The 23237-nt window shown below is 39.9% G+C and overlaps 1 protein-coding gene across 2 annotated transcripts in view; it reads left to right on the top strand.

Annotated features, from left to right (window-relative positions):
- Positions 1-23237, top strand: part of SPOCK3 (SPARC (osteonectin), cwcv and kazal like domains proteoglycan 3) — a 403820-nt gene that overhangs the window by 134755 nt on the left and 245828 nt on the right. For both annotated transcript variants that reach the window (XM_026647880.2, XM_026647878.2), the window contains exon 3: positions 17121-17166. In XM_026647880.2, the coding sequence (XP_026503665.1) occupies positions 17121-17166 (46 nt within the window). The remainder of the gene's footprint in view (positions 1-17120; positions 17167-23237) is intronic.

The following is a 23237-nucleotide window of genomic DNA, read 5'->3' as shown; positions in this document are numbered from 1 at the left end:
AGGTCACATAAAATGCAGCTGCTAAAATCATCTTTTTGGCCTGTTGATTTGATCATATCATCTCTGTCCCCTTTGAAACTCCCCACTGCTCCTTTTTCAATGTATCAAGTATAGCTTTCTCCTCAAGCCCCTTCATAGCTCTGCTTCTTTTTTACTTTACCCATTCATGTCATCACATCACACTCCCTTTTGCCAGTGATGCCAGGCTTTGTCATCTATTTGTCTGCTTCTCCCTTAACTATCTTCAGACATTTTTTCATAGTGTCCTTTATTAATGGAACACTTTCCTTGGACTAGTTTGTAAGACCATAGATCAATGGCATTATCCAGTTTAATAAGATGGGTTTCCAAGCAGTGGGAAAATATAACCCTAGTTTTATTCCTAGGTAAAGTAATAGGAGCCTATATATCTTTAAAAAAAAAAAGACCCCAAAATTGGGACTGTCCCTATAAAAGTGAGACATCTGGTCACCCTACCCCAACCCCTTGTCCTGATTTTTCACACATGCTATCTGGTCACCCTATCCCCAGCCCAGCCAGCTGTGTGTGATAATTCTAGCCAGCCAGCCAGCCAGCCCCTGTTGCTTGGCTGACTGCGAGGAAGTGAGTTCTTACATGCTCCACTGCTTCCTGTCTGTCCCGGCTCCCAGCACAGCGTGGTGCCCCAGGCGACCGCCTATTCTGCCTATGGCTAAGGACAGCCCCATGTGAGTGCTATTAGTTAATTCACTGTGAATTAGTAAATATGGTAGATCAGTGGGCAGTGATGGTGGAGGGGAACAGAGGTAATAATGAATAGCTCAAGACTTCTTTTTATTTTAGTTGTGGAACTGAATGTGCTGTAGATTTTTTTTTCCCCCTTCCTTTGTTTTAGATACTGTTTTTTATGTTAGCTCTTATTCTGTTAAGTAGCTAACTGCTATTCGTTCACTACTGTATTTGATTTGGACATATGATACCTGCACTATAGAGACTTGTTCTCTTGAGCATGGTAACAGATTTGTTGCCAGTTTGTACCTTTTGTATTTCCAACAGTATTTTATCAGCAGCAACTTTTGTGATTTTGAAAATAGTAAAACTGTATTTTATAGCTCTGTTCTGAAGGAATTTGTACTCCTACAAAGGGGATTTTACTGTAGTAGGTGCACTTGAAAAGGTTCATTCTGGTTTTAAAGATATCTATATCATCAATCTGTATTGTGCCAGCACCAGAATCTAGAATCTCTAGAACTGGAATCACTAGTCCTAGAGCAGAAAATATTTCTAGAAGTGCACTTAAGACTTTGTCTACATTGGCAAGTGAATGACACAACTTTTGTCGTTCAGAGGTGTTAATCCCCCCTGCCTTCCCCCCACCCCCTGAAAGACAAAAGGTTTCTTGAGGGAAAGCGCCGGTGTGAATAGCTCTTTTTTGGCAGGAGCACTCTCCTGCTGGCAAAGCTACCACTGCTTGTTGGGGGTGGAAATTTTTTGTCGATGGGAGAGCTCTCTCCTGCCGACAAACAATGGCTACGCTGTGTGCCTTTTAGCGGCACGGCTGTAGCGGCACAGCCATATCACTAAAAGCTGTGTAGTGTAGACATAGCCTAAGTATACTTATGTACCCATTATTTAACTGAGATGGGAAAAGGGTTGAAATATGACTCTGCTGTTTAGCTTACTGTGGACTGGTGCCCGAATGTGTCAGCGACCCCTTTTGATCAGACAAGTTTTTACACAGAATCTGTTTGGACCTGTGGGTCAGTTCGTCTACTTTTCTTGTCTGAATCTCTGTAAGCTTATTCTGGAGGCAAGGACATTGATTTCTGTTCCACGGGGGTGTACAGACTTTCTCTTGTGTCTGGTGAGGGTTAGCTGGTTCTTGCACTCAACAGCCCTGCATCCCCCTGTGGTTCTTAAGTCTCTGTTAAGGGGTAGTTAAGGGAACCCAGGTCCATCCACTCAACTAGATTGTAGCTCAGGGCCCTTAATCCAGGCAGGCAAAATCCATCCTCAACAATTTTCCTGGTGTACCCTGAGCTGCTCTCTTGGTTCTGTAGGCTTCTGCAGCCTGTGGCTCTGTTGCCGGCCCAGAGGGCCCGAGGGGGCAACAGCGGGGTTCGTTGCCCGGTGTGCATCACACTGATAAACACACCAGGTGGAGAAGCAAACCAAGTTAATTCGAGATCTCGAAAAGACACTCAGGAGACCAGCATGTCTCAAATCAGAAGCGCAACAAATATAAGCAAGTTTCCCCTTTTATATTTCAAGCTGTTTGTGTAAGCCTTTTGTTCTGTTTCCCCTCCACCTCTCCCTTCCCGACAGCAGTTACAGTAGGCACTACATTGTGGCATGTTAGAAAAGTTCTCGTCCGCATGTTTATCTTTGGCCTTGCTGGCCTAGACGCATGTAGACTTCCCCTGCCCCCCCTTATCACTACCGCTTTTGCTAGTTTGAGCGAAACTGCAGCTGTCTGCTAAAAAGCTGACTGTTACATGTTCTGCTTTTAGGCTGTTAGCATTTAGGTTGGTTAAAGTTTACAAGATGGAGTTGCTTTAGCTCACTCAGACCCAGAGCAGGGGGGGGGGTTCATCGACACTTATGGTCTTCCACCCTCCTGACACCAACAGCTCTGGTTGTCCATTCTTTGGGTGGTTGTCCCTCTGATGTGGCTTTTCACCCACTTGCTGGCATGACCTCCTTTCTTCTCTGCTTGCTCTTTTGGCAGCCACACCACTCTTCTGCTTCTCAGCTCTTCTATTCTTCTAGTTGCTGTGTGGCTTCGGATCAACACTGGCTGGCACTTCCTGCATTAACTCCTTGGTTGCCCGAACCTCATGGGGTCTATACGCCCCATGACACTTACACTGCAATAACTAATTCCTATTAGGAGAACCTCTGCCTATTCACCCTGATGAGAGCAAAGTGGTTATGCCCCAGTGATACGGAAAACTCCTGGAAGTTTATTCCTGCTGAGGCTCATATGAACACCACCAAACAGCACCAAAATTTTGTGGCCCAAGGCTATATGAGGAAATGTAAGTCTTCTCCACTCACTTCTACCTCTTTCAGTTCCTTTCTGGCCAGCTGCTGCCCCTGTTTAACTACATTAGACATCTACTTGATTAAAAGTAATATATAGTTAAAATTTTAATATTTTAATGATAGATAAGTTTTTGTTGTTGATGTTTTGGAATCTGACATTGCCTGCTCTTGTATGTTCTGACTCTCTGGGTCTTTCTCCAGTCAGTGTGCTCCTCCTTGTCCCCTACACATGAAAGGAGAAGAGGAAACATATTAGCTTTCTATTGCTGAAGGACAGGCACTAAAAGGAAAGGAAACGTGAGACTATTCACAGAAATAGCTGTTTTTGGCACAAACTACTCTGATGCTGGTTCAGTCTCTGGCTCAGATACCAGCCTCTCCTATCCCTGTTACAAAGAGCTCAGCTACTTTACATACCAGTGCCATGTTTGCACCACTGGTATCTTTAGGCCCTTACCTGGATGCCTCTTCCACTTCTGAGGAACCTAAAGTAGAGAAGGATCTGCTACATGCATTAATCTGATGCAGTGGTTAAGTATCTGATCCCTCACGTCTTTGTCCAGAGATGCTTCTGGCCGCATTCCTATGGTCTAATATCTAACACCCAGACAGAGTGAGGATGTCTCCTTCAAAGGTGAGTGTCTGTTCAGCTCTAAAACACCTACTGCACGTTCTATGTTTCTCAACCTTCTCCTTTTTTCAAAATTTGCCTCTACATATTACCATTCCACCCTTTCCTCTTCCTCATGGTTTCCTGTTCATCTCAGTGCTGTGAGGTTCAGGAGTTAAGGACTTGAGGTGGCTAAGGTTCATGGTTCTTTTTGTAGCCATAGACCCTAAATATTTAGTGCTATTAGGTGGTGCTTGTGCAAGGCCTGTTGAGGACAGGTTTCCGGAAAGTTTTGGATCACTTCCATCTTGGGTGCCTTCAATGTGAATATGCAGAAATATCCTTCAGCGAACTCTCTGTTTATCAATCTGGAAATAGCATGCACAGTTTCAATGAGAAAAACAAAGGCTTCAAAGGTTAATGGAGAACAGAGGAAAAAAATACAATGATAAATAAATAGGAAGAGAGAATCTTAAATATGAGATCTCATTTTGATCATCTCCTCCCATCTCCAATATACTTTCACAGGAACGAACACTGTTCAGTAACCTTTTGCAAAAGTATTCCAACTTTTGGGGCACTGAAATGGAATTCACTCATTTTGACATGTGACAAGCAAGAATGTGACCTTTGCCCCATCATCTAAGAATGTGCAGTGGCCTGTAATAAAAGATGTGGAGGCACCAGATTTTTAGATTTCCCAAGTATGAATGAGAGCTGGGCACAACATTATATTTTTGGTTTGTTTCATGAATACAAAAGAAAAATGTAAACGTTGTCAAAGGAAAAATCTTCCAAAACTTTGCACCTGTGAGCAGCATTGTGAAGCTGGGACCTGAATGGTTGTCGTAGTTGTAGTAGTAATAATAAAACGAACAAACAAGGCGCACTGCATCATCTGCTAGGGAACCGGGGTGTTTTTTTACAATTTTTTCCAGTCTTACAAGAATAATAATGTCTGATTCCATGAAGACCTACTGATGGTTCCTGTGGTTCTATTCTAGCTACTTGTTTTTGAGGACAGTTAAGAAGTACAAGGCATTACAACTACCTCTAAGCAGTATTATGGCTGTATCCTCAATACATTTAGTTAAAAACATTATACTTTTTTAAACAAAATTTATTTAGGCTACAGCCCTATTAGGATACCAAGGGTAAAAGTCTTCAGTAACTGGAGACTACATAAATTAGGTTAATAGGATGTGGAATCTTTATACAGTAGGTCAGCTATTCAAATCTAGCTCAGGTAGATAGGGACTATAATTTATCATCATCTATTTGATGTTGAGGTGAGCTTGGCTATCTTGGTAAACTGCAAGGTAGCCTATTGGGAACTATCAATCATTGTGGTGTTCTCCCTACAGAAAACATACAACTTTTCTCTCTCAAGCTCATATCTAGCACCATTCATTCATTCATTCATTAGCATTAGATTGATCCCTCATTCACATACTCTTGCACACTAATAGCAGTAGCAAAGTTTTAATTGTTAATGTTATGGTCCATAAAGTACAGAAGTTCAGCTTGTGTTTTCTTAACTGATTTTCCTTACGAGGAAATTGCGTAGAAAGATAAGAATTCAATTTGTGCTAAAAATGCCCTCTGTTTTACTTTTCCAGCAGTAGACTATGATGATTGCTTTCTTCTGAGAACTGTTTTGAGTAACTCAATGTTCTATTCATAAAGCTTTCAAAGTTCTGTGATGTATTCAAATTGTTCTGCATTATTGAACATGTCTGCAATTTTTTTGTATGTGATGTGCAGTAGTCATTATTTAACATACCATATATACTCGTTCATTAGCCCGTTCGTTTATAAGCCGACCCCCAAAGATGGTTAGGTAAAATAGCAAAACTTTGGCTCCTGGCCCATTAGGATAAGCCTCTAGCGGGCCTGGACGTTTTGTTTACCTGGAGCGTCTGCAGGCACAGAGCTCCTCAGCTTGATTTAAAGAGCCCAGGGATTTAAAGGTTCCGCCTCTTCTGGTTGAGGCCCCGCCCCCTGCTCAGAACTCCGGTGTACCAGTAAGTCCTTTAAGTTACTTTCACCCCTGATTAAGCATAAATAAGGGAGATCGAGTAGGATAGCATAATGATCAATTACCCAGTCCTGGCGCTTAGGCTGTTTCTCTCATAATCAGATCCATGCTGCCTGACCTGGTGTAAGTGGTCTGTTGCTCCACCCTGCTTTGTTAAACACACATCCTTTATACGTTGTCTCGTAACATCACATAGGTGCAGATAATTAAAACTACCTGATTTATAAACATTCTGTTCTAAATATATTTTCTGACAAACTAATTCAGATACATTTTAACTGATACATTTTTACTTACCCCAATTAGAGTTTTAGCCTGATATCTCCTTATTTATCTTATTTTTAAGCCATTACTATTCTCCTCCTTACTTAGTCCAGCTGTTTTTTTCATAGTTTTCATGTATTCCAGTATTCCTTACAACAGTTGTCATATTCTTACTTATCTGCTTCTTGTGAACTTGGAGTTACTGGTTGGCTAGTTCTGTTCGTTCAATAACCATCCTCCCTACTGTGTTTTACTAGGGAAGTGTGTACCTGGCTAGTAAATCACACATTTGTCTTGTTTGCTTCATCCTGTTATCTACACAGACTAAGAACCCACTGTAAATAAGACACCAACCAACCTTGACTTTTTACAGCCTTTGAAAGCTGTGTCAACAGGACCCCCAAGGAAAGCAGAAAAGTTCTTTTTTTATTTTAAGTTTTCTTATAACAGTATTACATGTACAATCTCTTCTTCTCTAGTATCATTTAATATTTATCTAATACAGTTCATTAGAGACTTCTTTACACTTGAAAACCATGTAAAGCGGAGACACATATATCTATCCCCTCTCCTACATTATTGGAAAGCGTGGATGGTCCTGAGCTAGTGTAAGCATGTCAAATCACCTAACAGTTTCCTGATGAGGAAGAGCCTGTTTAGGTCTTGATAGAGTTTAGCAAATAATATAACTCAATCTGCAATGCTGCTGAAAATTAGGCAGTCCCAGATATGCTATTTTTCCTATGGAAACTAATGACTTTTCAATATAATATTTCTATTTTTCCTGAACATTATGAAATTAGACTTCCCTTTATCATAAGCCCTACACAGAAGCAAGGTCACTAGAATTTACCATTGTATAATTCTGGTACCCGTTACCTGAAATGAGACCACTGAAAGCAGAAAATTGCTAAAATGTAATTAACTTGATGCTCAGTTCTTTGGAATATATTAAACAGCTAACTCTGGAGACGAAGCCTTCAATAACGTAAGTGCCAGCCCCGAATCAACCAATTGTTTGCTTACTGTATGAATAAGTGAAATGTTTAACCAAAAATGTCACCTCTCAGTTTCTAGTTGTATCTTGGTTTCTGAATATCTTGCAGGACTAGTGCATGAGTACATTGACTTTTGGTGCATATTCTATCTTTAATCTTTTTTCCCCTAAATATTTTCCATCGTTGCACTTTAGCTCTCCATGAATAGGGGAAATGTCTACCTAGTTTATGAAGAAAACATTTCTTAAATTAAAATGGGAAATATGCTGCTTTCCTTTTCCCTGAGGTGTTAGCAACTTAGCTTTAATTGGAGGTAAACAATTACTGAACTATTCCAACTCTCGTCTTCATAAATTCTATTCTATTCAGTATAGGCTTTTATACAGTGCTCATCATCACTATAGTGTCTGAGAGCCTTCCAGTAACGTCACTACACCTCTGATTGATGTTTGTTCTCTCATCCCTGCCTGAGAGAGAGAGAGAGAGAGAGACTCGTGGAATGGATACAGTACCGTATGCTGGTAGGCTTTTTTAAAATATAAATGTACCTGTAGCTCTTTGTTTTTATTTTGGAGAAGGCAAGGTCAAAGAAGATCTTAGACTTGGTGTGGAAGGTAGTGTGGTTTGTGATAGTCCTTCGTTCTTGGGGGAGTTCATTACGCAGTCTCAGATCACCCTGGAGAAAGGTCTGTCTCATGCACAGATGGACTTTACTTTTGTTATTGAGAATTCCATTGTGCCAAAGGAGTGTAGTTGTTGACCACAGTCTTAATCCCAGCTCTTTAGATGGTCTTTTAGATATCCTGGGACCAGATTATGGAGCACTTTGAAAATAAGGACTGAGACCTTGAACTTGATTCAGAATTCCATGGGAAGCCAGTGTAGCGTGTAGTGGACAGGTTTGATGTGTTTGTGGTACCCTGTGTTTCTGAGGAGATGAGCTGCAGTATTCTGAATTAGTTGGAGGCTTCATGCGCAGGTAAAATACATGGCTGTAATCCATCTGAGAGGTAACAGTTATTAATAACTGAGGCCAGGTCTTGGTCTGATATACATATGTATATCTTCACGATCAGTCCACTTACAGATTTATTCTTAAACATAGGCCACATCTGTTTAGTATGATATAAGCACATTTTTCCTCAATGCCATCCTTTTCTTTCCCTTATTCTTATTGTTACATCTGTGCATATTTTTTGCTGTACTCTGTTATGCTATAATTATAGAAATGTAAGGGCTGGAAGGGACCTTGAAAGGTATCAAGTCTGCCACCTGTGCTGAGGTAGGAACGAGTAAACCTCCACCATCCCTGTTCTTTAAAACCTGAGTGATAGAGATGGGGAGGGGAGAAATTCCACAACCTTCCTTGGGAAACTATTCCAGTGTTTTAGCTATCCTTATAGTTAGAAAGGTTTTCCTAATACCTATCCTAAATCTCCCTTGCTGCAGATTAAGCCCGTTACTTCTCCATGTCCACTGAAGATGTCCACTGAAGATCAATTGATCACATCCTCTTTCTAACAGACCTTAACATATTTGAAGACTGTTATCAAGTCCCCCGTTAGTCATCTTTTCCTAAGACTAAACATGCCCAGTTTTTTTAAATCTTTCCTCATAGGTCAGGTTTTCTAAATCTTTGATCATTTTTGTTGCTCTTATCTGGAAACACTCTCCGATTTGTCCACGTCTTTCCTAAAGTGTGACACCCAGAATTGGACACAGTACTCCAGCTGAGGCCTCACCAATGCTCAGTAAACCAGGACAATTATCTCCTGTGTCTTGCGTACAACACTCCTGTTAATATACCCCAGAATGCTATTAGTTATTTTTTTGTAACTGCATAACATTGTTGACTCGTATTCAATTTGTGATCCACTAGAACCCCGAGATCCTTTTCAGCAGGAGTATCACCTAGCCCAGGGGTCGGCAACCTTTCAGAAGTGGTGTGCCGAGTCTTCATTTATTCACTCTAATTTAAGGTTTCACGTGCCAGTTTTTAGAAGGTCTCTCTCTATAAGACTATAATATATAAATAAACTATTGTTGTATGTAAAGTAAATACGGTTTTTAAAATGTTTAAGAAGCTTCATTTAAAATTAAATTAAAATGCAGAGCCCCCCTGACCAGTGGCCAGGACCCGGGCAGTGTGAGTGCCACTGAAAATCAGCTTGCATGCCACCTTTGGCATGCGTGCCATAGGTTGCCTACCCCTGCTAGCCAGTTATTCCCCATTTTATATTTGAGCATTCAGTTCTTCTTTCCTAAGTGAAGTACTTTGTACTTGCTTTTATTGAATTTCATGTTGTTGATTTCAGTCAAATTCTCCAATTTGTCAAGATCATTTTGAATTTTAATCCTGCCCATCAAAGTGATTGCAACCCCTCCCACTTTGGTGCCATCATCAGATTTTATAAGCAGAGTCTCCACTCCATTATCCAATACATTAATGAACAGTCCTGGACTCAGGAACTAATTCGTTTGGGATCCCACTAGATTCTCCCTCCCAGCCTGACAGTGAACCATTGATAAATATTTTTGGGGTATGGTCTTTCAACCAGTTGGGTACCTACTTTACAGTAATTTCATCTAGACCACATTTCGCTAGTTTATGAGAATGTCATAATGTGTGTCTCACCTTTTTGTTTTGTTATTTCTCAGTCCTCTCCATGTCAGACCGCCTTCAAAGTGGGGCATTTCACATCTCTATAGCAACGGGATGCAGAACAGATCTTGGCTCTGAACCTGGGTTTAGGACTGCCCCTCAGGAAAAGCTCTTCAAGAGTGTCTGCCTCCAAGTGGCAAAAATAGCAGATTCACTTTTTAGCAAAGCTTTCACAGGAGTTTTAGAAGATTTTTAATTAAGTCTGTTTATTCCTTGGCTTCCACACTTTCCTTAAAAATTTTAAACTTAAAAAAGCTTTCTGAGAAGGGTTTGGAGGACGGGCCTCTCCCTCCCCCCTGAGTTATGGCAGACAGACAGTGACTGCAACCAGTGTGTGGGAAGATTCATGCAGAGACGGTTTTGCAGGCCTATGGAAGACCTGTTCACTGTGACCATGCCAGAATCAGTGGCATGGAGCCAAAGGTAAGATTTTCCCTCTGCCTGTCCTGTGGACATGGGACTCCTATTCCCACAGCATGAAAAGGAAGCAGGAACCAAATATGAGAACCTTGAATCTCAGAGGAAGGCATGACTCCCTTGTTGCAACCCAAGGAAACAATTGCCTACCCCAGATGTAGGCAGGTTCTGTGTCAAGATGGTTGAAAAGGTTGCAAAGCATTTCTCTTTCCCACATGCTGTTTTTACGTGCAAGTCCTCAGCTACCATGATACTTGCTAGCTCCTGTGACCTTTCTGATATCATTTGGCTCCAGTGGCTCTGGCTTATTCTCCTCCTGGTCTGTCAGTCCCCACCCAGCCCATACTTAGCAGCAGGGACAGTGGGATGAAGTAATTTGGATCCCCTTCCCTGGGGCAAGGGTTTACCTCCTCTGCTAATTTTCCTCAGGGAGATATATGCCTGCAAACTGTCCTTTCAGTTTCCCTGGTAATGCATTCTCTCCCTTACAGAGCCCCTTTCCATTTCTCTCAGGTGGTTTGGCTCAAGGACTCATGACAGGTATCGCTCACAATCAGCTCTTAAAGAGAAAGCACAAAGTCTTAACAAAAAAAATCTTATGAGAGAGTCTCCCCTCTAGATCCTCTAAAGTTGGAGCTTTGAGTGTGATACTTCATTCTTATCTGTGCCTCTCAGAATAGAGGGAATGCTAACTTTATAGGTGCTCATTTTTTAAAAATGAAACAAAAATAAAACCCCACCACCTTGCAAAGTTGATTTAAAAGCCATGTAATTCTTCCTCATCTGATTTGAGTGTGTGAATAAAGTGGAAGGAGAATTCCTAGGCAGAATGTGCTTGTACTTAAGGTACTTGCTCTGCCTAATGTTAAGTTGGCTGCAGTCTCTTCAGTAGGGGCATAGTAATACCAGCTGAGGGAATTATTACATTCTTTGTTATCCTCTTTATAAAAACCTCTTCAAATACATTAAAAGGTTGTTATACAGAGGGTTGGTGTATACGTCGTTCTCCTTAAACAAGAAGTAGTGGGCTTAAATTGAAGCAAGGGAGATTTAGGTTAGTCTTTAGGAAAAACCTCCTACCTGTAAGAGTAGTTAAGCATTGGAACAAATTACTTAGGGAGGTTGTGGAATCTGTCATTGGCGGTTTCAAGAACAGATTAGACAAACACTTTTCAGGGATGGTCTAGTCCTGCCTCAGTGCTGGGGACTTGACTAGATGACCTACTGAGGTCCCTTCCAGTCGTACGTTTCTGTGAATCTGGGAGCTCATGTTCAGCTGACTATCCATCATTATCCCCAAATCTTTTTCAGAGTCCCGGTTTCTCAGGATAGAGTACCCCCTGATGTAATCTTAGTTTTATTACTGATAAACTCAAATGTATATATCTAAGACAAACCCCCTTTATATTTATATAAATATATCTATCAAGTTAGTCTGACAGGATTTATTTTCCATAAACCCATGTAGATTAGCATTAATTATGTTCCCCTCCTTTAATTCTTTGAGTCCCATATCAGCCTCCTCATTATCTTGCCTGATATCAATGTCAAACTGATAAGTGTATAATTACTCTAGTCATCCCATTAACCCTTTTTAAATATTGGCACAACATTACCTTTTTTTCCTGTGTCTTCTGGAACTTCCCCATGTTCCAAGATTTATTAAGTCAATATTAATGGTCCAGCAAGCTCCTCAGCTGGCTTTCTTAAATTTATTGGATGCAAGTTTGTGCAATATTATTGATGATTCTACCATTTCCATTTAGTAATGGACCAAAACCCTTGTCAGGATTATTTTTGTTCCTAATGTTTTTTAAAAATCCTTCTTCTTGTCCTTAACTTTGTCGCAGATGTCTCCTTGTGTCCCTTTGCTTCCCTTATCAACTTCCTACAATTCCTACCTTCTGATTTGTATTCCCTACTATCAACTTTGCCTTTCTTCAATTTAGTATATATTATTATTATTATTATTTTTATAGCTGCCTTCGCTTCCCTCTAAAAAAATTATGGCATTTTTTTAAACCAATATGTCCTCCTTCCTCAATTGTAGGATTGTTGCTTTTTGGGCTTCTAGAAAGTGTCCTAAACAGTTGCCAATTATCATTAACATTGGAAGAAAAGACATGCAAAGTGCCACTTCTCTCCGGCCGCTGCTGCGCGGCTGCCCCTGCTCCTCCTGAGTCCTCCGGCCTGTGCTCGCAGGGACGCATTCCGAAAGGGGCTTTAGAGCTGCAGGCCAGGGCCCTGCAGCCCCTAAAGCCCCTGCGTTCCGGGTGGCCCTGCCTGCCTGGGGGCAGGGGGACAGCTTCCCTGCTCGCTCACTCCCTCCCTCCCTCCCAGAAAGTCCTAAGCACCACCAAACATCTGTTTGGGAGGGAGGGGGAGGAGATGGAGAAGAGGAACTTGTGCAGTGCTCCCTTGTAAAGTCAGCCAATCGATGTTATAAGGGAGCATTGCACAACTTTAAACGAGCAGGTTCCCTAATGGAGCAGCGACGTAACTTCGAAACAACGTTAAGCGGGAGGATGTTAAGTGAGGAGTTACTGTATGGGTAGTAAAGGGGAGGGATAGCTCAGTGGTTTGAGCATTGGCCTACTAAACCCAGGGTTGTGAGTTCAATCCTTGAGGGGGCCATTTAGGGATCTGTGGCAAAAAACTGTCTAGGGATTGGTCCTGCTTTGAGCAGGTGGTTGGACTAGATGACCTCCTGAGGTCCCTTGCAACCCTGATATTCTATTATTCTTGTCTCTTGTATGGATAGTGTATCTCATCTTAAGTATGTTGGATTTGAAAGAATTGTGGATGTGGCACTTTTAATTTCAATGAGAACAATGAGAATGTCACTGTGAACACACACATCCTCTAGATGTTTGATGGAAAAACAATTCAATCTCAGACATATTTCAGAATTGACCTCACCTTGCATCTGTATGTGCTCAGGGTATGTAGGGACAAGAACAAGACAACCAAGAATGAAATTAGATGAAGATACAGTAGGGGTCGGCAACCTGTGGCACGCGGCTCGCCAGGGTAAGCACCCTGGTGGGCCGGGCCAGTTTGTTTACCTGCCGCGTCGGCAGGTTCGGCCGATCGCGGCTCCCACTGGCTGTGGTTCGCCATCCCAGGCAAATGGGGGCGGCGGGAAGTGGCACGGGCGAGGGATTTTTGACTAACAAGTTAACTTTTTACAAGTTTTCTACTTATGAGGTATGTTTTGGCACAAATGCCCTTCCTTAATTATTTAGTATAGTTGCAATTGCTGTACTACTACTTACTGTAAAGAAAAGCATAGGCAATCTGCATTCTTTCAGTTGTATGATTGAGATGGTTGACTTGATATAACTTTGGGTATTTTGCTATTTCTCTAGATTAACATTAGTGTCCCATGTGCTAGGGAAATAGTTGGGTGTTAATGTTAACATACAAGAAGCTATCATAAGTGCTTACATTTGTCTGCTTTTTCAGAATAGAACATTTTCTTAATTATAATCATTCTAGTTTTTCAGCATCTTGGTAATAAAAATATTATCTGGATCAAATCAAATTATCTGTGAAATGTATTATAATCAAGTGGAGATTCATAACAAAATAAATACCAGTTAGTCTACCATGTGTCATTTATTCCTTCAAGTGTAAAGCTGTGTGTAGAGAAAAAATAAAGAAATAAAAATGCCAGTAGTAGTATGTTTTGTGTTGCTTTTATGAGCACTTTCATCAAACTTTTTTTTTGCTTTTATAATGATTAAATTAGCCATACAGAATTTCAGATATACAGACTGAGAACATGTCTTCTCTTCCCATTCCCAATAGTCAACAGTGCATAATGTACATTGTATATGAATGAAAGCAATAGCAAATAAGGTAACTCACATATTTGTGTTTGCAGAATGCAAAGTATCTTATTTCTTACTTTAAAAAACAGATCTGACAGTCAGTGTATTGTCCATAAAATGGTGTAAATATTTTAGGCATTTTGGAAAAGGAAGGAGGATTTTTTTTAAAACTTTTTATTTATTTATTTTTGTCAATGCTGTGTCTTATCATAGCTCACAAAATGCAGATACAGAAAATAAGTGATAAAGTTTACTTTTTTAAATAACTTCCCTTTGAAGACTATAGAAATAAAAGAAATAAAAAAAAAATAAAAAAATGCTTTGAACACACACAAACCATTGTGTGTGTGTGTGTGTGTGTGTGTATGTAAAATATATACATGTAAACACATATATAGCCCCACAGCAATTTTAAATCGGAAAAGACTAATTTTTAGCCCTTGGATTTTAGTACCTTATTCAGATTTTTCTTTCAATGTAACATTACCTACAAAATTACTTTTGACTTCTGGAACTTTCCTAATATCCTAGGCCCTGCTCCACACAGGTGAACATATTTGATGTTAATGTGGCACAGCACAAAGGCCCACCCATGTGTCTCTGATCAGAGACTTACTGAGTAAACTGCAAGATGCAATACTAAGGATGAAATTCTGGCCTCACTGAATTCATTGGCAAAACTCCCATTGACTTCAGTGGTCCACGTTTTCTGTGCAAGAATTGAAGGGAAACTAAGTTGCAATCTCACCAGGCTGATATGTTATAAGTTCATCACAGAAATGATGTACTTAAAGTTTGTTATATTTATTCCTCTGTTCATCTGATTCATTGGTCATCATTTACATTTGAGTACTCCTTCACCTGTTATAATGAACGACATTATATAGACAGAAAATAGAGTATTCACACTTTGATAAGGAGGAATACAACCAGAAAAGCAACAATCATTTATCATTTCTGTTCAGCTTTCATAAACTTTTCTAACATTGTTTTATTTTCTCCCATTTTATATTGCTGTATTTTTTTCCCCAAGAGTAGAACAAAGGCATGCAAACATAAGTATTCCACAGTGCAGAGATTGTTAACTTGTACAACAGTCACAACCATCAACATTAGAGTAGAGGAGTGCTTCCCACTTTAAGGTTCTGTTCTTTTTTCTTTTCCATTCCAAGGTTGGTGTGGCTCAGCATACGATCATGAACTCAGTGTATGTGTTACAAACATACTGTAAAAATAAGTTTTATTAATAACACCATGAATCAAAGACCTGTTATTCTACAACCACTTTTTTGCATCTGTGTGAAACCAAATTTTAGTGTATTTTTCTCTATTTCCTCACCAATGCAAATATATTTTCTCCCTTAATGTTAACTCTTTAAATTATCGTGAACATATGGACAGATGTATTATACTTTTTGCCTCTATTTGAGATTTCAGTATCCATTGCTTGGTGTTTGCTAGAAGATCTCAGCATAGAAATTTTTGGGGAAAGGCACGTCTTTATTTCTAGTGTCATGAAAAGATCTGGCCAAGTTTTTTGTGTGTGTGTGTGTGTTTTTTTTTTTTTTTTTTTTATAGTTGTTGGTTATTTTTTTTTTGATCGTTTATTTTTTTTTTTTTTTTTTTTTTTTTTAAGTGGAATAGAGTTGCTGGTTGGCAATTTATCCAACGGTTAACTAATCATAGTAAATAAACTTTATGTAGATGTTCTGATGTCCAGTAAAATCTGTTTAAGAGATTATTCTAGAAAAGGCATGAGGTTGAATTGAATATATTTCTAAGATTCCATCAGTTTTCCCAATCTTTGTCTTGTATCTCTAGTGTCAGTGGGTACATCAAAGAATTAAGCTATTGGTATGTATTGTTGTTGTGGTTAGATGTTTGGCTGCATGTGTGTGTTTCCTCTGTGTGCCGCCCCAGCCCCGGGCAAACAGCTGGCATGGCAGACCTCAAGCAAACGGCCCAATAACCACAAGAATCGTTAAGGGACAATCACCTAGACAGATTTATTGTCGATGAAGCACAGTACTAGTATTTCGCAGACTTTACCGGACTGCTAATACATGTGTGCCTGTAATAATGAACCAGCTCAGTGAATGGCGGAACTTTCTGTTTCTCCCTAGGCCAAACAAAAATACTTTCTCTGAAATACATCTTTATACCCTGATACAAACAAGTTAGTACTGTCCCCCTAACATAGTTAGTTACTGCCCCCTAATGTGGTTAATTATTGCCCATTACCTTGTACATGTTGGTTTAATTAAAACATTTTTATTGTGTACTGTCATCCTGATCTTACCTTTTAGGAGGGGTCAGTGTGTTTCTGTTATTCTTGGGGAACATTTTTGTACCATCCTTGATATTGGGATATTGTGGTACCACTTAATATCGGGATGTTTGTGTGAGTTCTCTGTGACTAGCGCTTCTTAGAAATGTGTATTTTTGCAATATCAGCCCTGTTCTTGCCAAATTCTGTAAGCAGGTTCTGCCTCATACCAGACCTCTGATACAAGGGCTTATGTCTCAGGCTCTTTTCCTACTACAGTTGTAAATTTGTTATTTATTACTAAATATCTTAGTCTTACAATAAAGATGTTTGAATATTAGTTTTCGCTGTCATGCACATAGGCAAATACAAATATGATTTAATCAGAAGTCAGTCTTAGTGGTTAGGCCGATTATTTGTTAAATGAAAATGGAGTGGTTGAGTGATTGGTATATTCTTTCCATCGTTGATTAACTGTATGTTGGAGAAAAATATCTCTAAGTACAACTCCTATATAATTCTAAAATGTTTAGTTATGTTATAGACTACTTTTCTATTCATGATAACTTGAGAACTTACATTAATAATGAACTTGTCAAAAGCTAGAATATTCTGGTTTATTTTATTCAATATGCTTGTTTAACATTATAGAAAAAGATTTTAGATTCAGATAACAATTACTGTAACATTTTATAATAAGCAGTAGTAAAACCTGCACATGGCTGTTCTATTTTCTTGCTTTTCATAATAGTATACAACATAGTATAAATACTTCTGTTTTAGTTAATGCTTGAAATGGTATGTGAATTCTATTGTATGCTTGCTTTCTGTTCCAAGCAATAGTGTGTTCTGTTTTGATAACTATAACTTTTTTTTTTTTTTTTATTGCTTGCCCCTTGCAGGAAGTAGAGGTTTGTATATATATCTTCTGTATTTTGCATTCCTTTTTTGTATGTATGCATCGATTTCTTATGTCATGTTAAATGTAGGCTGTTTTTCCCCTTCCAGGATGATTATTTCCGCACATGGAGTCCAGGTAAACCATTTGATCAAGGTAAGAAATTATCCCATTAAAAATGTATTACGATTGTAAATGCTTTAAAATGTATAATATTTCTGTTTAAAAATAATAAATCTAAACCTCCATGAATTTGGAAGTCTTTTTGGTGTTACTGTGGTAGATTTAAAACAGGACCATAATGGGAAAGGTAGCCTTGCAATTACTATTTCCACAATTATTATACCAATTATTTTGGGAGAAAACAACAGGAGGGTAGTAGTAACCTATGTAAGTTGTTTAACACTTCCCATTATAAAAAAATGTCAAGGGTTCTTTTTTATTTTTTTATAATTATAACTTTTCTAGAGGTCAAACACTTCCATGATTTGCAAAGGAACTTGGAAGAAGGACGGGTCTAGAGTTAGTTAGTTGCTTTAGCTGTCCTTGTAAAAATCCATTCAGATTTGGCTGAGTTATAAGCAATTGAGAATCAATATTCGTAGTCTTAATTATGCTCAGTAGATCTTGCCAGTGGCTTGCTGCTGAATATTTTGAACATTCCACCTGCACTGAGCATGCTCCACAGCATCTCTCTGCAATCATGGTGAGAAAGCCAAATGGAACCCTAGGGGCAACCACTGAGAGTCAGGTTTGTGAAGATTGCTGGATAAAAGTGTTTGGGGAGCTATTTTGCCATTGTTCAGACTTGGGAAATCACTTTAAAAGTTATTGACAGTTAAGCCCTCTTGATGCTTTCTGTCGTCAAAGGACTCTGACAAGCTTGTCCAGTATATTGTAGTATAGAAAGCCTTTAATGTAGGGGAGTCCCTTCTTTAGTTTGCAAGAACAGTCCTTAGAGAGGTTGAGGGTGGCGTGGATGGAGATGAGTTGTGATAATGCTTTAGTACAGTGATCAGTTTTTGATAATTTGAGTGAGGTGCAGCAAACAAAACAGTCCAGCCATTAGACATTTTCTCCCCTTAAACTTCCTGTATGAAACCAAGGACTAGACAACTACATATTCCCTTGTCCATCTAATCCAGTTCTTGTATTTTGCTCCAAAGCATGCTAGTAGGAGAGTGAGAGTGACTGTAACTTTTGCTTTTTGAATTACTAAAACAGAGCACTTCAGAGACTGGGACTTCTTTCCTGATAGCTACAATAGAATATTCACAGTGAAGAGACTTTAATGAGAGTTACACACAAGAGATGGATAGAAAGAGAGGAGACTTAAAGGGGAAGAGATGATATGACAACATGGAGGGATGTGCTTATTTTTTTTAAAAAAAAGCTTCTTCCATAATGTGTATTTGTGTGAGTTTGTTAATTTCAAATTAAGTTTTTGTGATAAAAATCATTTTGTAATTGAGAGTTGAAGTTGAGAGACAATCATATGAATTCTTTGCTAGGTATCTGACTGGTGAGTGCTCAGGGTCTAACTGATTGCCATATTAGGGGCTAGGAAGGAATTTTCTCCCAGGTCAGATTGGCAGAAACTCTGGGATTTTTTGCCTTCCTCTGCAGCATGGTGCATGGGTCACTTGCAGATATAAACTAGTGTAAATGGTGGATTCTCTGTAACTTGAAGTTTTTTAAATCATGATTTAAGGTCTTAAGTAACTCAGCCAACGGTTATGGGTGTATTGCAGGAGTGGATGGGTGAAGTTCTGTGGCCACACTACAGCCAGAAGGGACCATCCTGATCATCTAAAGTCTGAGTTTGTGAGGTGGGTGGGAGATGAGAAAGTTGCTATGGAATGAGGAATATAGGTGAGGAAGAGAGCTATATAAAATAATTGAGGTAGAATGGGGGTAGGGGGTATTGTAAGGTGTTTCTAGGAGAAAATACATATCAGACTATTTTTATTGTATGCACTTACATAAACAATAGGCATACAGTGTTTGACTGATAGTTACAGTAACTATGACTTTTTTGATTAAATCCCAATAGAAATTTGATCACTGTCTAATTGTTAAATTTCATTTCTTAATTCTAAAAAAATCCCCCAAAACCATAGCAAGCTATTTTTAATATGCAGTACACATACAGTAAACTCAACAAGGCAAACTGAATTTTGACTGAGTAGGGGAAAACATCATTTTTAGATTCTGCAACTTTGCATGACAAGTTTCAGCTCAAGGTGATCGCATCTGATTGAAATATAAATTCCAAAAATGATTTTGCATTAGAAATCCTAAGAAAAACCTTAAGTCACTAGTGAGCATCCCTATAAAAACGACTGGTTTGTTTCATAATTATTTGTAGCAAACAGTGCCACCTGATTTTAACAGGTGGGAGAGTTGATTAGATCTGCAAGGTGCCAGACAGCTTTAGAATGAAAGCGGCCTTCTGTCCATGAATGCTGTGCCACCCGTTGGGCAGGCGAAGGGAGATGATTATGGGGAGCAAGGAGTCATTATTTTAAACCTTTGCCTGGGGTTTCTCAAGCCTCTTTCCCCCATTTTAGCTGTGCAGGTCTTTAAAGAGACTGTATTACACACCGAAATTAGATACATATAGGGTGAAATCCTGGCCTGACTAAAGTCAGTGCGCTTTGCAGCAGCCTGCTTATTAAGTGATGCTTCTGAGAGAGTACTGCATATATAAGCTCCCAGTGATCTGTGCAGGCTGCCTGTTGCTTTCTGGGTGGATTTAAAGTGGTGGTTTTGACCTGTATAATACTAAATGGCTTGAGACATGTCTGCTTGAGAGACCATCTCTCCCATTGACACACCATCATAGTAGTGATAAATGAGGGCACTCGAGCTTGATACCCTTTGATTTAAAAGACAGAGGGCTGATAATAGAATGTGTTTTCTGTGAAATGTTTTCTTTCTCATCTTTGGAAATGGCTCCCCAACTTACTCCAAAATAGCCTGAGTTCATGAGACTTCTAAGCATGCTGCAAGACGTCCTTTTAATTAAGCCTTAGAGGGGGAGGACCATGATTGGGGGCTGAAATTGTCAATTGGAGAATAGGGGAGTTGGTTTTGTTTAATAAATGAATGAGTTATTGGTGGCAGTGTGTTTTAGAGAGAGATGTTGTGGTGATTGTTCTGTGAGTTTTGTTCATGTTTTCATCATATCATGGTTGCCTAAAACATATTTCAAATAGGCACATATATTGCATAATTTAGTCATTTAAATTTTTCCCATTGAATTTGAGTTTTTTGCAATATTTGGAGACCCAACCAGTACCCTCACTGAGTTTAATGGGCATTTATTTGGGTCCTGGCTACTCATGTTCACAGAACACGTCTTTGAATTTCCAAACAGGCCCAACCCAGAGTACGTTCTGGGATTATCTGTCTTGCCTTGTTTGCACTATGGCAAATTTTTGTTTCTGGAACCAGTTTTTCCTCTAAGGCAGATGAGCCTCTAGTAGTGGCCTAGTGTGTATCAACTTCAATTTGCTTTATTTGAAATGGGATTTAGATTAACAGCATTTTAAAAACAGTCCTGTTCCTAGACTGTCAAAAGTAGAGGAAACTTTTTACTTAGTTAAGTCAAGCCAAGCTCAGTTCCCTAATTCTTTGCTATAGTAAGGATCCCTGAAGAGGTGTTTTCAGAACACACTGAGGCCTGGTCTACACTAAAAGGTTAGGTCGAAGGAAGCCGCCTTAATTCAACCTGTTAATGTACGTGTCTACACGATCAGGTCCTTTACTCCGAGACAATGAGCATGGTGTGGCCACGCACTTAATTCGGAGGCTTGAGGTCGAATTAGATAAAGTCGACTTAATTTTGTAGGGTAGACAAGCACAATGCACTGAACAGACATGTGAGTGAAGTAGAAACAATTACCATTTTCTATAGGCCATAGTCATTTCCTTGGCCTTATTGGATTAGGAATCAGCTGCACCCTTGAACCGTTAACTGCCTCCTCTGTGTTGAAGCAGTTTTGTGGAGTCATCATGTGTTGAGGTTGGTCCCTCTATTTTGAAATCAAGCACATGCTTGTGGCCTAGGACAAAAGAACTTCCAGTTGTGGGAGAGCATCGAAAACAGACCAAAGGTTATCAGGATTGGACTACGCTGGTGCGGTGTGAACGCTGTGATACCTTGGCTCACTTGGAAGATTTCCTGGGAGGCAGCGTGGGTTGGTGGAATCGCAGCCTTAAAGGTCAATGTAAATGCAGAAGAAATGTGTTCCTTTTGGGTTGTTGCAATACCAAGGAAAGTGGTTGATGTTCTTCTTTCTCCTGGGGGTAAACATAAGGAAGGACCATACCCAGACCATCACATGTGTCATAACTATAAAGGGAAGGGTAACAGCTCTCCTGTGTACAGTACTATAAAATCCCTCCTGGCCAGAGACTCCAAAATCCTTTTACCTGTAAAGGGTTAAGAAGCTCGGGTAACCTGGCTGACACCTGACCCAAAGGACCAATAAGGGGACAAGATACTTTCAAATCTTGGGGGGGGGGGGAGACTTTTGTTTGTGCTCTTTGTTTTAAGGGGTTGTTCGCTCTTGGGACTGAGAGGGACCAGACATCAATCCAGGTTCTCCCCATCTTTCTAAACAAGTCTCTCATATTTCAAACTTGTAAGTAAAAAGCCAGGCAAGGCATCTTAATTTTACTTTGTTTTCTCAACTTGTAAATGTACCTTTTACTAGAGTGTTTATCTTTGTTTGCTGTACTTTGAACCTGAGGCTAGAGAGGAGTCCTCTGAGCTCTTTAAGTTTGATTACCCTGTAAAGTTATTTTCCATACTGATTTTACAGAGATGATTTTTACCTTTTTCTTTAATTAAAAGCCTTCTTTTTAAGAACCTGATTGATTTTTCCTTGTTTTTAGATCCAAGGGAGCTGGATCTGGATTCACCAGGAGTTGGTGAAAGGAAGGAGGGGGGAAGGGTCAATTTCTCCTTGTTTTAAGATCCAAGGGGTTTTGGATCTGTATTCACCAGGGAATTGGTGAAAGGTTTCTCAAAGCTTCCCAGGGAAGGGAATGGTGGCAGCGGACCAGAACTAAGCTGGTAGTTAAGCTTAGAAGTCCTCATGCAGGCCCCCACACTTGTACACTAAAGTTCAAAGTGGGGATACAGCCTTGACAACATGTTTGCCTGACCAGCCAACTGCCCCCAAGGAAGCCAGCTGTATGGAATAAGGCAGAACCAATATCATCTAGTCCCTTAAATGTAGTTTCTGATTTTTATGCTCCTAAGACCAAGGAAGCTGAAGAGCAGATCCATTTTCTTTTTAAGTAACATTTTCTTGTTTTTAATTTGAATATAGTGTCAGGGGATGACCTGCACTAATATCATTGATTTTTCTAACCTTTTTTTCAAGATCTGATTGTGGAGTGTGGATGTCTTAGAAGCATGTGCACAAATTGGTATTAAAAAGGGCACCATTAATTCAATACCAACACAGAGTCTAATGAAATCCTACCCCAGCTCAGAGTGTAATTCTGGGTTCTTTAAGGTGTCAGCCTTAAATTACTCTGCCTGCAAAGGGAAACTGAGTTGCTGATCACCACTGTATTGAAAGTAGATAAGCTGAGTGAAAGGGGAGCAAACTGAGTATGTCAGTCAATCAGCAGTGCTTTGAAGAGTATAGTAATATTTCAAGGGCTTAGAAAGAAACTACGCCTCCTTGAGTGTTTGGGTTTGATATGTGTACATTTTATCATATGTTGATACACCCACGTCTTGAATACTGCATGCAGATGTGGTCACCCCATCTCAAAAAGAGATATTGGAATTGGAAAAGGTTCAAAAAAGGGAAACAAAAATTATTAGGGGCATGGAACAGCTTCCATACGAGGAGAGATTAATAACACTGGGACTTTTCAGCTTGGAAAAGAGACAACTAAAGTGTGTGTGTGTGTGTGTGTGTGTGTGGGGGGGGGGTAATGATAGAAGTCATAGAATAGAATCATAGAATATCAGGGTTGGAAGCATAGGCGTGCGCATGGGATGTGCCGGGTGTGCCCAGGCACACCCTAATGCAGGGGTGGGCAAATGGCTCCACTCGCCAGCATGGCAAGTTGCGGGGTCTGTGCTCCGGGGTCGGAGTGCCCGGCTGAACGCAGCAAGCCGCCGGCCCCTCCCCTGGAGCCATGCTGCCACGTGCTCTGGGGGCCGGGGCTGCGCACTCCTGCGGGGCAGCGTTTGGCTC

The sequence above is a fragment of the Terrapene carolina genome, unplaced genomic scaffold, assembly GCF_002925995.2.
Source record: "Terrapene carolina triunguis isolate 2854851 unplaced genomic scaffold, T_m_triunguis-2.0 Scaffold66, whole genome shotgun sequence".
NCBI classification, from domain to species: Eukaryota; Metazoa; Chordata; order Testudines; family Emydidae; genus Terrapene; species Terrapene triunguis.
This window is presented reverse-complemented; position numbering and strand designations above follow the sequence as displayed.